This window comes from Microcaecilia unicolor, chromosome 1 (genome assembly GCF_901765095.1).
Source record: "Microcaecilia unicolor chromosome 1, aMicUni1.1, whole genome shotgun sequence".
NCBI lineage: Eukaryota > Metazoa > Chordata > Amphibia > Gymnophiona > Siphonopidae > Microcaecilia > Microcaecilia unicolor.
Window position 1 is genome coordinate 581,415,073 of NC_044031.1, and position 17,311 is coordinate 581,432,383.

At 43.5% G+C, this 17,311-nt stretch overlaps 1 protein-coding gene across 1 annotated transcript in view; it reads left to right on the plus strand.

Annotated features, from left to right (window-relative positions):
* FER1L6 (fer-1 like family member 6) overlaps positions 1-17,311 on the plus strand; it is a 289,857-nt gene that overhangs the window by 93,121 nt on the left and 179,425 nt on the right. The window contains exons 9-11 of the mRNA XM_030218883.1: positions 5,768-5,954; positions 8,551-8,743; positions 16,853-17,202. Of these exons, the coding sequence (XP_030074743.1) occupies positions 5,768-5,954; positions 8,551-8,743; positions 16,853-17,202 (730 nt within the window). The remainder of the gene's footprint in view (positions 1-5,767; positions 5,955-8,550; positions 8,744-16,852; positions 17,203-17,311) is intronic.

Here is a 17,311-nt window from a genome sequence, read left to right on the forward strand (position 1 = left end):
GCGCCTTGGTATGTAAAATCTGCGGACTGAAGTGGTATTTTATAAACCATTTTCACACATAAAACACTGATTTACACAATGTATTGGATCCTCAGAAGCTTAGCTGAGATTGGGTGGCAGAGCCGGTGGTGGGAGGCGGGGCTAGTGCTGGGCAGACTTCTATGGTCTGTGTCCTGAAAATGGCAGAAACAAATCAAGGTCAGGGATATACAAAAAGTAGCACATATGAGTTTATCTTGTTGGGCAGACAGGATGGACCGTGCAGGTCTTTTTCTGCCGTCATCTACTATGTTACTCACGTTACTATTTCTACATTAGCTTGTGTGATTGAGAAATAAATACTTAATAGTGCTAGGTAGTACTGTAAATGGGCAGGATGAATGAACCCTGCTTGACAGTGTACAGTGCAGCAAGGCAAAGTTGTATGTACAGTATCTTTTAAATTTTTTACAGTCTTGGGACGCCATAGTCCCTTCAATATATCATGTACAGATGAATGGATGAAGTTTTCATGGCGTATGAACAGCAAATTGTTAATGTATGTGTTCTGACAAAATTTGTGGGTAAGAAAGAGAAGAATTAGGATTATAACTATAACTAAAGCCGGGTTTATATTATAACGAGAGATGGTATGAATTTATGTAGTGAACCTGTCAGATAAGTGGAACTGAGGGTGACCCCAGAGGCAGATAAGCAAACAAGATTATCTGTGTTAAAAATCTCCTCTACATCTTTTTCGCAAGCACACAGACTGATTAAAGGGTCCCCTGATAGTTGAGTATTCACTTTGAATAAAGTCTCTGGCAGGCACTGTAATGATGCTTCAAAAGAACAGGAAGGAGGCTGGTTTAGAGTATAAATAAAACTGCAATTTATTTAATCCTTCCCAAGTGCCAAAATATGTACAGTAACAAGGGTATGAAAACAACTAGCTCATAAAAATAAAGTATTTGCAAAAAAATATCAAAGATGCTGAAAGTATTAGCAATTCTTGGTCTCTCCTGGGTTATCAGGCATCTCTTTCACTCCTCCTCTGCTGGACAGGTATTGCACCCTTCGGCTCTCTTGGAGTGTTTTCTTTCTCTATCACTCTCCTCTTCATCTAATCTTCTTTGAAATACCCAGTCTTCAGAGCATACAGTAAGATCTAGGTTTCACTCCTCTCATTCCTGGTATGTAGCACTATTTCTTTGTGCTCCAACTGTACCTCTCTCCTCATTTCATTGCTTATGGCTCTATGTTCCCCAGTGCTTCCCTTGTCCTGAATTGGGCAGGTCAGGGTTTACCCAAGATTTGGGCCCTACCTCCCGTCTCATATAGGACTTTAGCACTCACCGGATCTGTCATGCTCCAACTTCTAATCCTTTCCCTTTCAGGATGATAGGCTAACAGGTGCTTCATTCTTTCTCTTTATCTTCTAAAGACAAGACTAGATCTTCCCACTTATCCCCTTTTCCTCTTTAGGGCACCCTACAACTGTGATTGAAGCTGGCAACACCTGATTATTCTTATTCTATTGTAGGAAGAGTCCTCTCTTTCTCCCTGGGGAGAGCCGTGTACCAGGCTGGCAATCCCTGGGCTTTATTGTTCTTCTCTTAGCCCCTAGGGCATAGAGCCCCAAAGTGGAAAACCCATCCTGTACACTTTTTATACCTTCCTTATTGGACCCCTCAGACTTCTCCCTTAACTCTGTAACTTATACGTTCCTCCAAAAGCTAGGGCTTCAGTTCTATTGGGCGACTTCCCCAGAATAGACCACGTCTTCATTATCCTTGACCAACACTACTCTGGAGGAGGGACCTAGAATGTTCTTCCAGTACCTTTATAAGAAGACACATTGTGGCATCCTGCTACAGTTATGGGCCGATGATCACAAACGCAGGTGCTAGAGGCTGTTAGCACCTTACTAGCGCCTGAATTTGCTACCGCCCCATGATCACAACCCCCAAGTGCGTGAAACAACGTGCTCGTGGGCTCTGAACGCAACTAGCAAGCAAATGCATGCAAAACAGGGCTAAATCTATTCATCCCCAATGATCAACGACCAGCATGCCAAAGATTGGCATGCTGACTGTGACAAACGCTACACCAGCTCGGAGCTGGTGTTAGGGTTTGCAGACCATTGGGGAGGAATGGTGAGCCCTGTACAGCATGCAATTGTCTAAGAGCTCCTTGGCTACATAGTGTAGTTGGAAGGCATTGGGTGGTGGTGGTGATGGTGGGGGTATGGAAACTAATGGACAACGGAGTAGTGGAGGGAAGGAATATGTTGGACCAGAATGCACAGATGCCAAGTGTGTCCCATCAGAAGAGTGGCATGTACCACCCCAATACGTGACATTGAAGGTCAGTGAGTAAGGTTTTTCTCGCAGTGCATTAAAAGGCAGGCCCAAAGCCCTGAGGCAGGCTGATTCATTTCAAGCAGTGCTGCTACTGGCAAGGGGAAAAACTGACAGGGACTGTGGGGAAGGAGAGAGAGAGAGAGAATAGATGCTGTAACCAGAAAGGGGGCTGGAAAGCAAAGGGAGAGATGCTGGAACCAAGATGGAGGAGGAATGAGAGGTGCTGGACCTAGGGAGAGTGATGCAGGCACCTGGAGCGACCAGGTGAAAGTTGGGGGCTTGCGGCTGGGGAAGCTTAGCCTCCCCAAGCCTCTTATACCAGGCGCCTAGGCATAAAATGTAAATAACAATGAGCCAAGTGTACTGCTCAATGATCAATTTGTAATATTATAACACACAATGAAAAAGACCTCAAGCACCCAGATACCTGGGACCCCTGTGTCTTTACTGGGGTTATGAATAATATCATTGGTCAAAAAAAACCTTATTGTTGTGTCATCATTTTTATTCATATCATATTTATTCATTTTATCATCAATATTTACTCTAAATCAGTGTTAAAACTGCAACTCATAATATCAACAATTTGAAAGACGAAAATTGAAAAGAAACACTTATCTTGAATCCAACGGTGGCCCAGCTGTTTCACTCTGCTGGCTTCATCAGGGGTAGTGCTTCCACAAAAATGTTGCAGTTTTCAAAGCAAAGCCCCATTAACTCTCAGAGGCAAAATTCACAGCATTGCCTCCCACTGTTCAAGAATGACAAAAATTGACACGGCTCATCATTTGCACTGACCACCATTTACACGTGTGTGTCTGCTGCACATAGATGCTTAACTGCCAAAATTCTGCCTAAGTACTATTTTGAAATACCCCCACATAACTTACATAGCCTGTGATTGTAAGGGGGAATGCACACATGGGTGGAGCTTGGACAGAGCATGGGCAGGGCTCAAACTTGTACATGTAGGGCTGGATTCAGTAAATTGTGCTCAAAATTTGGCACTGAAAAAAATCAGCGCAGAATAGGTGTTCTGGGTGTAATGGGTGTTCTGGGATCGGAGCCCTAAAGAATAGCATGTTGCACCGGAATCCGTGCCCAACTTTGGGTGCAAGGATTTACCTCAAATGAAACCTGGTATAAATATTGGTATGTAATTGTGGCATGGATCCCCGGTGTTCCCCTGACCTGCCCATGCCCCTCCCATGGCCACACCCCCTTTTGAGTCATATGCCGTAAGATTTGCTGTAAGATTTGCAAGTATAGTGCTTAGTAAGATGTGTATGCAAATCTTAAATATTTCCAATTAATGCCAATAATTGATTGTTTCCACAATTTTCCAGCTAAATAATATGACTCAATCCATTTTATAATGCACATTCTCTTCCTTTTTCTTCATGGTTTATTTATTCAAATAATGTTCATGATAGCACTAAAAGATCATTCTCATTTCTTCAGACATGAGAATGGTCTTTTAGAGCTATTATGAACATTTTTTGAATAAATAAACCATGAAGAAAAAAGAAGAAAATGTTTACGCATTATGAAATGGATTGAGTCATATTAATTAGCTGCGAAATTGTGGATTCTTTAAGTGTCCCCGCTAATATTTAAAATTTCTGCCCATTTAGTTGAATAATTGATTGTTAGCACCCAATTATAGTGCTAATTGTCTCATTTGCCAGTTTAGTTGTGCACGCAGCTCAGGAAAACATGCAAGTTTGGCACGGAAATTTGCACATTAGTTATAGAATCTGGCTGGTTACTGTAACTTGTGCTGGTACCTGCAGCATTTACACCAGCTTTATAGGCACCTATATTCCTTTATATAGACTCCTACCAGGTGACCACTGGGCACTTAATTTTAATCACCCTGATACAGAATTCTCAATTATCCCCTAGATTCTATATATGGCGCAACGAGTTGCATGTGTTAAACTGGGTGTGCAACCAATTTACATGTGCCACTTAATTGGGTAACGAGCCACTCAGCACTGATAATTGGGTGATAGCCAATGATCAGCACTAATTGGCAATAATTAGAATTTACACATGCATCTTTTCAAGTGTATTCTAAAAAGAGTCATGCGTAAATTCTAGCACACATAGCCGAAAAGGGGGCATGGGTCTGAGTGGAGTGTGTGTGTAGGGGCGAGGGGGTTACTAAAATTTACACGTGTTGTTGTAGAATTAGGCATGGGTATTTACACCAGGTTTCCCTTGGCATAACTGGCCATGCCTAAATGTAGGCACATTTCCAGGCCCTATGCGCTATTCTATAAACCATGCCTAAGTTTAGCTGTGGTTTATAGAATTGCACTAAGCGCTATTTTTTGATGTGCCTATATTTTAGGCACCATTTACAGAATCTGCCCCTATATGTTTAGAATATTAAGCCAAACAAATAGGAGTAGAGGCTGAACAAAGGACGAATCCAACACTGGAGATAGTGCTTTAAAAAACGCTTTATTTGTGGCTTGGACAAAAGGACCCGACAACCAGCGTTCCCCGAAGTGGTCTGCTCAATGTTTGAAATGCTGGTTGTCCAGTATTTTCTCTTGAGTGGATGCCTTTGGGCAGTTTTGTTTGCTCAGTAATATCCTTTGAATACTATTGTGACCCCTGAAGCAGGTGTTTTGCAAGCCGAAACACGGATCGTGTAGGGTCCTTTTTTCCAAGCAACAAATAAAGCGTCTTTTAAGCATTATCTCCAGCGCTGGATTCATTCTTTGGTCAGCCTCTACTCATAAGTACATAAGTACATAAGTAGTGCCATACTGGGAAAGACCAAAGGTCCATCTAGCCCAGCATCCTGTCACCGACAGTGGCCAATCCAGGTCAAGGGCACCTGGCACGCTCCCCAAACGTAAAAACATTCCAGACAAGTTATACCTAAAAATGCGGAATTTTTCCAAGTCCATTTAATAGCGGTCTATGGACTTGTCCTTTAGGAATCTATCTAACCCCTTTTTAAACTCCGTCAAGCTAACCGCCCATACCACGTTCTCCGGCAACGAATTCCAGAGTCTAATTACACGTTGGGTGAAGAAAAATTTTCTCTGATTCGTTTTAAATTTACCACACTGTAGCTTCAACTCATGCCCTCTAGTCCTAGTATTTTTGGATAGCGTGAACTCCTGTTGGTTTGGGTTATTTGACGTAGAGGTTTTTCCTGTTTGCTGTTCTAGAATATTAAGCCTACATGCCACAAGGCTTAAAAACATCAAATTACTATTATAAATTTGAACTAATACAAATCAAACCAAGTTCTCTAGTTCTGCTGAACTCTAGTGAGTAAGATCTCTACTAGATAACAGACAAATCACTCATTCTTACTGTGACTGCTGTTTTCATGTTTCCAATAAAAGTACATGACTTGTTCTCACCTGAATATATATATATATTTTTTTCTCTGATTGCAGGAATCTCTTGATCCCCAAAGGATTTCCATCTGAAAGACCATGGGCTAGATTCTTTGTGAGAATCTACCGAGCAGAGGGCCTCCCGAAGATGAACTCCAGTATCATGGCCAATGTCACAAAAGCATTTATGGGAGACAGTAAAGATCTTGTGGATCCATATGTGGTAGCCATGTTTGCAGGTCAAATGGTAAGTAATTAGAGTAAGTATGTTTTGATTTATGTGTGAGTTTAGTTGTACCTGATCACCAGAAAAGACACAGATAAGCCTTATTTGTAAGGCTGGTGGAAGTCTACTAGGCCTCCTAGGTGAACTTTCAGTCTTGTACCTCCTCAATTAAATTTCAGGCCTTTAGTCCCCCCCCCCCCCCCCCCCCCACACACACACACTGAGATTTTTGATAATTAAACTTAACTATCATAATTACCCCCACCACTTCTCCCAAAACAATCTGGTACAAACACATAGGATCTCTAAGGGAAAGGAAGAGATTTGATTTATTTATTTGATATACCATGGTTTACAACTGAATAAGATACAAGTTAAATATACAATATATCTTATGATCTAAAAAAAACAATGAAAAGGATATTAAACATACAACTTTAAAATATCATAAAACACTTCCTGATCCAAATCTTCAAAATATTACATAACTCAGAAATCTTTAAAGGTATTTTCAAAAATCCGAGGGTCCTGTTTACTAAGCTGTGCTGTAGGCATGCAAACTGTTTAGTGTGCACTAATGCTAGAGACACCCATAGGAATATAATGGGTGTCTGTATTATTGGCGCGCAAATTGTTAGCGCGCACTAAAATGTTAGTATGCCTACAGTGCGGCTTAGTAAAGAGGGCCCCAAGTTTTCAAAATTGTAAAGAATCCAAAATAACTGGATAAATGTTTAACAGTGGTGGGTATAGAGTTCCACAAAGATAATAGTAGATTTATTTATTTATTTATTACATTTATACCCCGCATTTTCCCACCAATTTGCAGGCTCAATGTGGCTTACAAGTAACCGTAAAGGCATTTGCCATTACGATTGGTAACAAATACAAGATTGTGTTGTGGTCAGATGAGGTAGATGTGATTCAGGCATCATTGGGTTGAGGGGAATGATGATAGTAGGTTGTCCAGTACGATCCTTGATTATGTTGTGTTGCTGGGTGTAGGTTGATGGCATGGATAGGCCACTTGCTCTTTATCTGCCTTCATGTTTCTGTTTCTGAGTTTCTATATCCTATTTTTAAATAGTGAACTTTATTTACATATATACTAAACAATGAAATCAATCCTAGAAGTCATTTACCTGGAATGGCAGTGTGAAAGTACACACTGATGCTTCTTTTAGTTTGTGTGGCTGTCATTGCCTATTGTCTAGTTGACTGTATCTGTTTTTTGCTGCCCCCCCCCCACCCCCCAAGAAGCTTCTGCCCTAGGAGACCACCTTGACAATTTAGTCAGCCCTACTTGTTTGCAATTTGGCTTGGCAGCGATGGTGGAACATGTTGTAATAATGAAACAATAGAATCATAACAATTACATAAATTGTCAATCGAACAATTTATAAATACACCTATCTATGCAGGGCAGATTTGAGGCTAGGAAAATGTAAGTGAACTTTAAGGACTAGAATAAGAGAATAACTGTATCTAATTTAGGGGTCCTTTTACAAAGGCACGCTAGTGTTTTTATCGTGCGCTAAAAATAAGCATGCGCTAAACACTAGAGCAGTGGTGTAGCCACGGGGGGCCATGGGGGCCTGGGCCCCTGTAGATTTGGCCCTGGACCCCCCTGCCGATGATCCTCTTGACCCCCCTCTCGCTGCCAACCCGCCGTTGCCTACCTTTGCTGGCGGGGGACCCCAACCCCTGCCAGCCGAGGTCCTCTTCTTCCCACGAAAGGCTTCGTTCTGACTGTTTCTGACGTCCTGCACATTGTACGTGCAGGACATCAGACTCACAGAAACAGAACAAAGCCTTGCAACGTGGAGGATGTCAGAAACAGTCAGAATGAAGCCTTGCGTGGGAAGAAGAGGACCTCGGCTGGCAGGGTTGGGGTCCTCCGCCAGCAAAGGTAGGCGACAGCAGCAGCGGGGGAAGGTTGGCGGCGGGAGGGGGGGTTGAGAGGGTCATCGTCAGGGGGGTCCAAAGTTGTTGTTGTTGGTGGCGGCGGTGGGGGGGGGGGCAATGGCGGCGGGGGGGGCGGCGGCACCGGGGGGGCTAAAATGTGTCCCCTCACCTTGGGCTCTGGACCCCCCTCCTGCCGACGTCTGGCTATGCCCCTGCACTAGAGATGCCCATATATTCTTATGGGTGTCTCTACTGTTTAGCGCATGCTAAAAACACTAGCGTGCCTTTGTAAAAGACACCCTTGGGGTCTTATTTACTAAGGGGTTGATATTCTAAAGGGCTTAACCCTACGCCACTGGTGTGTAAATTCAAATTATAATCGAGCTAGCATGGTCAGTTTTCTTCACATGTACCTTCCTCCTTTCTACTAGTATTGCAAAACTTCTAAATTTCACTAAAAAAAAAATAATCTCAGGAATGGTGACAGTTAAAAGGGTAACAAATTAGAAAAAGGCATTGGAAAGGCAGAGAGGACATGAGGAAACAGAGATTGGTGGGGACTGCAGTACTGTGGTAGGCAGGGAAAAGGTAACATTTGATGTCTTTTGCTACCTTTATCTTCCATCATATTAAGATAAATATAGGCATAATCATACAATACACATTCAGAATAAGGACCTTTTTTTCTCAACATGCACATGTTTCACTTCAGGGTCGAACGTCAACACAGAAGAATTCTGCTGATCCTGTATGGCATGAACAGATCATCTTCAAAGAAATGTTTCCTCCACTGTGCCGGAGAGTTAAAATCCAGGTGTGGGATGAGGGAAGCATGAATGATGTGGCCTTGGCCACTCATTACATTGACTTGAGGAAGATCTCTGATGAGCAGGATGGAGATAAAGGTACAAACGTGAATATTGTCTAAAAATACTGAAAACCTGAATTGCTACATGCAGTAAGATTGCATTTATTGACACTATACAACAAACAGATTTCCTTGAATTCTGGTCGCCGCATCTCAAAAAAGATATAGTGGAATTGGAAAAGGTGCAGAAAAGGGATGGGATGACTTCCCTATGAGGAAAGGCTAAAGTGGCTAGAGCTCTTCAGCTTGGAGAAAAGATGGCTGAGGGGAGATATGATAGAGGTCTCTAAAATAGTGTGGAGTGGAACGGGTAGACGTGAAGTGTCTGTTTACTCTTTCCAAAAATACTAGGACTAGGGGGGCATGCGATGAAGCTACAAAGTGGTAAATTTAAAACGAATCAGAGAAAATATTTCTTCACTCAACGTGTAATTAAACTCTGGAATTCGTTGCCAGAGAATAAGGTAAAGGTGGTTAGCTTAGCAGGGTTTTAAAAAGGTTTGGACGGCTTCCTAAAGGAAAAGTCCATAGATCATTATTAAATTGGACTTGGGGAAAATCCACTATTTCTTGGATAAGCAGTTTAAAATGTTTTGTACTTTTTTGAGATCTTGTCAGGTATTTGTGACGTGGATTGGGCACTGTTGGAAACAGGATGCTGGGCTTGATGGAACTTTGGATTGTCCCAGTATGGCAATACTTATGTAACATTTTCTAGATTAAGTTTAGAAAATGATCACTGGAGCATCAGAGGTCAATATTCAAAAAGTAGGGAAGGAAAAGGGAAATGGGACTTGATATACTGCCTTTCTGTGTTTTTTGCAACTACATTCAAAGTGGTTTACATGGAGGGGCATAATCGAACAGAAACGCCTATCTCCATGGGCGTTTATCTCCGAGAACGGGTCCGTGAAGGGGCGGAGTGAACCGTATGTTCCCAAAAAAATAGACGCCCATGTTTTATTCGCCAAGGTGTGAGCTGGGCGTTTTTGCTTTTCACCGATAATGGAAAATGAAATCGCCCAGCTCAAAAACGAATAACTCCAAGGCATTTGTTCGTGGGAGGGGCCAGGATTCATAGTGCACTGGTCCCCCTCACATGCCAGGACACCAACCGGGCACCCTAGGGGGCACTTTTACAAAAACAAAAAAAAAGGTAAAAGAGCTCCCAGGTGCATAGCACCCTTCCCTTGGGTGTTGAGCCCCCCAAATCCCCCTCAAAACCCACTGCCCACAAGTCTACACCATTACTATAGCCCTAAGAGGTGAAGGGGGGCACCTACATGTGGGTACAGTGGGTTTGGGGGGGTTGGACGACTAAGCATTAAGCAGCACAATTGTAACAGGTAGGGGGGGGATGGGCCTGGGTCCACCTGCCTGACGTCCACTGCACCCCCTAACAACTGCTCCAGGGACCTGCATACTGCTGCTTGGGAGGAGGGTATGACATTTGAGGGTGAAAGTAAAAAGTTGTGAAACATCATTTTTTTGTGGTGGGAGGGGGTTAGTGACCACTGGGGGAGTCAGGGGAGGTCATCCCCGACTCCCTCTGGGGGTCATCTGGTCATTTAGGGCACTTTTGGGGGCCTTATTCGTGGAAAAACAGGGTCCAGGAAAAGTGCCCTAAATTCTAGCTACAAACGCATCCATTATCGGCGAAAGGCGCCCATCTCTGTTCGGGTGATAACCACGCCCCAGTTCCGCCTTCACCACGCCTCCGACACGCCCCCGTCAACTTTGTCCGCATCCGCGACGGAGTGCAGTTGAAAGCGTCCAAAGTTCGGCTTTCGATTATACCGCTTTATTTGTTTTTGTGAGAAAAACGCCCATCTCCCGATTTAGGTCGGAACTTGGGCGTTTTTCTCGTTCGATTATAAGCAGGATAGTATATACAGGTACTTATTTGTACCTGCGGCAATGGAGGGTTAAGTGACTTGCCCAGAGTCACAAGGAGCTGCAGTGTGAATCGAACCAGACAGCTAGGAAGGAGGAAGTGGCCTCTTGGAACAACAATAGACTTAGAACGAGGGAAGCCAGTGCTCAAATTGTGCCGTTCCACCAAAGTGCCTTGGGCATGATATTCAGTTGGCAGGGATCAGTGTTTTGCTGACCACTGCCGATGTTAAAACCAGAAATTCAATGCTGGACCATGTCTGGGCACTGGGATTGAATTTCCAGGTTTCCAAAGTCAGCTAATAAATAAGAATATAAGAATAGCCATACTGAGTCAGATCAATGGCCCATCTAGCCCAGTATCGTGCTACCAACAGTGGACAATCCAGGTCACAAGTACCTGGCAGAAACCCAATTAGCAGCAACATTCCATGCTACCAATCCTGGGGCAAGCAGTGGCTTCCCCCATGTCCATCTCAATAACCCAATAAACTGAATAAAAAGTTTTGGATGAGTTCCTGGAAGAAAAGCCCATAGTCTATGGGCTTTCCACCAGGAACTTGTCCAAGCTTATCAGACTCTGTCTCAGGATTTGGGTCATTAGTCTGCTAGAATTGGTTCGATGGATGATGAAATAAAACAAATACAGAACTTTGTGTCAGTGACTTCCAGAGAGAGAGAGATAATCTGGCTCAGAAGATAGAATATCTGGATAATCACAGCAGGAGGAATAATTTGAGATTACTAAATTTTCCTAAATCTCCATTAATTCATGCATAAGATATGCTTAAGAAATATTTTCAGGAGATATTAGGATTGCTGACTGAGGGTTTTCCACCCATAGTTAGAGCCTAATATTTATCTGGGTCTTCAAGGAGCTCCTCTGTGAACCCTCAACCTGAGTTAAATCTCACTGAATTTTTGGAAAGCTCTTTGAAGGTTATAACTGAACGAACTATTCTTCTTTTGCTCTGGAACCAGATAGAAATAATATATTTTGCCTTTATTTTTGTTATTGGAATCCAACTTTCTTGGGGGCCAAAGTTCAGATTTTTCCTGATTTAGCTAGAGACACGCAGAAAAGGATACGTGAATTCTTGGCTTTAAGGCCTAGAGTTCTTTCTCTGGGAGGTTCTTTTGTTTTAAAATTTTCTTATAGATGCTTGGTGTCCTGAAAGGCAATTAACTATGTTTTCTTTGATCCCAAAAAGCTACTTGAATTTATTTCTGTTAAGGCAGGTGTTAGAAATGTTGCCTTGAATGAACCCACTTGTTAGTGATACGCTGTTTAGACTTTCTGCAACTGTCTGAGTCTTTTCTTTTTCAATAATTGATCTTAGATGAATTATAAGTATTTTACTTATACATTTCCTTGTATCTTGGCTTAGGGGCCCTTTTACAGAGCGGCAGTAAGCCCAATGCAGGCTTATCGCTCGCTCTTCCAGGACTACTGCAGGCCCAACGTAGCCACACAGGCAGTAGTCCCACCTCAAGTTCACCATTTCCAGGGGACAAAGAAAAACCCCAGAAATGGCTTGTGTGGCAATAACCCGTTAGTAATCAGGAATCATCGTGCACTGCTCAGTTACTGCCGGATTAGCGCAAAAGCCCTTACTGCCACCTCAATGGGTGGCGGTAAGGGCTCCCTGCCGCATGGCCATGCGGTAAGAGTTCTCTCGACGCGTGACCAGGTTTTTGGGGGGCTTTTACCGACTGTAGAAAAAGAGGCCCTGGAATGTGGGAAAAATGGCCCCTGCTGCAACCACAGGGCCCTTTTCCCCGCAGCTTAGTAAAAGGACCCCTTAGTTAATTGTTTGAGGGTATTTTTCCATTGTTTTTTCTTGTGAGTATATTTTATTTTTGATTTTGCTAATACCAATCATAAGTTTGTTCTTTGAATGTAAAACATTAAATTGATATAAATTAAAAAAAAATATTTCCTCCTATTTGTTTTAAAGTATTTCCATGTAATTTCATTGAGTGTCTCCTGGTCTTTGTACTTTTTGAAAGAGTGAAGAATTGATTCACTTTTGCCTGTTTTACACCTCTCAGGATTTTGTAGACCTCAATCATATCCCCCCTTCAGCCATCTCTTCTCCAGGTCAAAAAGCCCTAACAGCTTTAGCCTTTCCTCATATGAGAGGAGTTCCATCCCCTTTATCATTTTGTTCGCTCTATATCTTTTTTGAGATACAGTGACCAGAATTGAATGCAGTTCAATCTTCATCTTATTTTGCATCCCTTTCCTAATAATTCCTAGCATCCTGTGTGGGGGGTTTTCTCCCCCCACTCCCCCCACTCCCCCCCCCCCCCCCCCCCCCCCCCACGGGTCCAGCATTTTTCTTTTTCTTCCCTCCCTTCCCTTTTCTTTCTCTCCTCACAGTTCCAGCATTTGTCAATTTCTTCATTTCCCCCTCCACCCCCAGGTGCAACCTCTCTCCCTCTCTCTTTCTCTCCAAACCCGTCTACCTTAAATTGTGTCTTCAAGGAGGTTCCCCCGTCAGCGGCAATAATTCACAGCTGCTGTTTGCAGCCTGCTTGGAGCCAATCTTCTGTCCCGGTCTGCTCTTGCATAAACAGGAAGTTGTGTTAGGAGGGGGCGGGCTGCAGCAGAAGAGAGGCTCTGAGAAGGCTGTAAGCAGTGGCTGTGAATTACTGCCGCTGCTGGAGAACCTCCTTGGAAAATGCAATTTAAGGTAGACTGGAGGAGGAGAGTGGTAGAAAAGTTGTTTGATGAAGGGAGAGGCACTGGGTGGGCCTGTTGGTGCTCTGGATCCTTGGGCAGTCTTCGGTTACCTGCGGCACATCTGGGGAGCAGCTGGTGTGCCGTGGCACACCGGTTGAAAAATGCTGCCCTAGAGGAAAGGAGAGATGGAGGGATATGATATACTGCAATGTATGGAATATGTAGAATCCAATCACCGTCTTATATCAAAAAATTCTACAATTTACCAGCGTTTGAAGGGTGATAACAATATATAAACATGTGAGATGGTGGAGAAAAAAGACCTCAGTGAAAACCGGACACACCTCTTACAAAGGACACTCCTTAAATAGAGAGGGGACCTCTTAATCATTAGTCTCAAAAAAAACTCCACATACTACTCTTTCATGTTACAAAACATAACGCCCTTTCAAATCACTGTAAAGGAAGGCAAAAAAATGGCAAAATGCCGTTACTTAGCTTTGGATAGTGATTCAGTGTCACTCCCTTTCGTCCATGCAGTGTCTCTCACAGTCCATTCCTGCACTACACTTGATCCCGACAGGGTAGCCCTGTTTCGCCAATCAAATGGCTGCCTCAGGGGAAAACACCAAACAGTTATTTCCAAAAATATCCAAGTCTCAACCCACGCCGTCACTACTACTGTACATCTCCTCAGGAATGGCGGTCAAACGCTGGTAAATTGTAGAATTTTTTGATATAAGACGGGGATATGATATAGCCATTTAAATATTTAACAGCTATTGTAACGATCCTGACCTGGGCGTTCCCAGATTCGGGGTCCGACCTGGTTGGAGCTTCCCAAAGGCAATCTTTATCAGTCCCTTACTCTCTTGGAGCTCGATGCCTCCACCTAGGGAAAGAAGCTTTAGCTGAGAGGGGACTACCCTCTTCTCCTCCAGGAACTCAAAAAACAAGTCCAAATGCAAACTGTGGAAAACAAGGCTGGTTGTTAGAATAGGCAGGCTTGGGAGACTTTTATATTCTCTTAAGTCCGAAAACACTCTGGAGTCAGCAGCTCATGCAAACTTAAACAGTTTATTCTTCAACTCTGCAACAGCAGGAGCATCAATCCATTTCAACTCCTCAACATTTAGTGCAAAACTTTAAAATCATGATCCTTCTGACATTCTGCCGGGGAACTCCTGTATTCTCCTTCCTTGAATATATTTACAGGTTCTTTCCAGCAGAACTATGTACACTTTTTACAGACTTCTGCCCGTGCCTATCTCAGAGAATAGTATCCCAAAGGCTGTGCTTTTCTCACATTTACAGGTCCAGATGTCCTGTGGTCCCTCCTTCCTCCAAGGTGACCTTTGCGTTGGTCCTGGGATGGGCAATCCCTGGATCTGATCCGACACTCCCGGGCTGGGTGTCCTCTGTCATAGTTGTCGCTTTGCCGAGCCAAAACTCCTCTTTACAGCCAGTGGTTTTATTTCTCCTATGTGGGATTCCCCTTACTCCTCCTGGTCAGTGGCAGGGGACCATCAGGCAACCAAAGACTCCCCCAAAGGGCAAATACTTCACTTTATCTCTTTCCATACTCCTCTCACTCATCACTCTTCAGTCCCAGGGCACTATTTCTCTGCATTTTATTTCCAAACTACTCTCCTTGGGCTGAGCTTCCTCCCACCCAGGGACCTCCCAGTCATTCCTCCCAGGGACTTACTCTCCTAGTAATCTCCAGTCTAATAGAGGATTACGCTATTAATATGCAAAACTAATCTTTTCAGAGACAGGGAAGCTGTAGAACTAAAGATCATGATTTGAGGTTGCAGGGTGGGAGACTGAGGAGTAAGGTCAGGAAATATTTTTTCAAAGAAAGAATGATGAATGCCTGGAATGCCCACCTATGTAAGGTTGGGAAGACAAAAATGATGTTGGAATTCAAGAATTTGTGGGAGAAACACAGAGGATCACTTTGTAGAAAAAGGATAGAGTCCAATTAGAGCAAAATTAAATGATCTTATGACTGGAGTGAGCTTTGATGGCTGCTTCAGAGATTGGGAAGTGTGATCATTGCCGGGCAGACTTCTACCATCTGAGTTCCGTAAATGGCAAAAAACAGATCAGAATCATGGCTGAATGGACTTTGACCACATCTCCAGTAGTTGGGAAATAGGACTGGTGCTAGGCAGACTTCTATGGTCTATGTCACAAAATTGGCAGGGAGAGACAGAGATATGGAAACATATTTTCCTAGCATTTAGACTTACAAAGTTCCATAGTAACCTGTGGAACTTTGTAAGTATAAGGGTCAGATGCACAAAGCTTACCATGCTGTTAACGTTTGCTTTAGACTGGTTCTATTTAGCTAGTAATGCAAATTTTATGACTGCTCTGTAGCTGTCGGAGAGGAGGGAAGCACAAGCAGGCAGCTGCAAAGGCTGCCTGCTTGTGCTTCCTATCTCTCACCTCCCGGTGCCCCTCCAGCCGAGCCCCATCATGAGGCCCCCCCAAATTTTTAAGAAAATGTCCTTAGTGGTCCAATGGACCCTGACACTTCTCCGTCATGAATCTTTTTCCCCCCCTGCGGCACCCCCATGCCCCCCCCCCAAAAATAATCCTTTACTAAAATGTTCCCTAGTGGTCCAGTGAACCAGACTCCTTCCCCTCCATGTATGTGCGCACACCCCTCTCTTGTTCTGACCCCAGTGCACCTCTCCCTGTACTTTTACAAGGTGGAGGCAGGAGTACATGCACAGGAAGTCCCAGCCTGCTGCTCAGAGCTGGAAACAAATAGCGGGGAGTGCTAGCATGGTTCAGTATCCCCACCAGCAAAGGAAAAGAGAATTCAGGAGGGGGCCTGAGCCCAAATTTTGGGAGCCAGTTCTTAAAGTAGCCATGGGGAGCCTACTTTAACAACTGGCTCCCAAAATTCTTAAAAACTTGACAAATGGCTCTCACGAGCCCGTGAGAGCCCACTCCAGCACACCACTGAAAGTGGTGCACATACATTCTAATGCGCAGATCATGAAAGGGGGCATAGCCATGGGAGGGACTGATTATAGAATATGCTTAGTTGATATTTCAGTGCTGATATCTGTGCGCATCCATTTACGCTAGCAAAAACCTGGTGTAAATTTCAGCATGTAGATTTAGGTGCACTGGGCCAAATTCTATAAGTAGGCACCTAAATTTTGGAATGCCCGTGAAATGCCCATTTTGCCTCCGCACATTAGAAGTTTGGCGCACATCGTTACAGAATACGCTTAGCGAGTTGTGCACCTAAATTCTAATCAGTGTCAATTAGTGCTCATTATTGCTTAAGCGCTGTTATCAGTGCTCATTAGCTTGTTAAGCCAATTAAGTTAAGCTCGATGTTATAGAATCTGCTCCGATTTTGGTGCCTAAATCTAAGTGCACTATATAGAATCTGGGGGTAACTGCTTAATGTACTTCAGCAAAGGGCCCCCAAAAGAACTTTGATTGGGTTGATATATTAAAATATATTTTAAGGAGCAACGGTTTCCACTAGGCCTTCCACAGTTTCCCATGCCTTTCACTGTTTTATTGCATTCTTTTCAGGGTTCTTACCTACCTTTGGACCAGCTTGGATCAATCTCTATGGCTCACCCAGGAACCACAGCTTGATGGATGATTATCAGGAGCTTAACGAGGGCTTTGGTGAAGGTGTATCATTCCGGGGCCGCATTCTAATCGAGATAGCTGTGGAGATCCTGTCCGGGGGAGCGCATGAGTCAAAATTTTCAAAGATCATTAAAGACATAAAACTACCTTCAAAAGACACTAAAGCATCCAAAGGATCAGGGAAAGAAAAGGGGGAGAAAGGGGCAGAGGACACGAAGCCATCTCAAGCTACAGATAAGACCAATTCTACTCAGGTGGAGGTTGAACGTTTTGATGTGCCTCAGGAGGTTAGTATGGGATAGGTTGGTTGCTGCCTAGTTCATTTAAATGATTAGAACTGCCAATAGAATTTAGGACCCTAGAAATCAAGTAGTAATAATAAATGTGTTATTTACC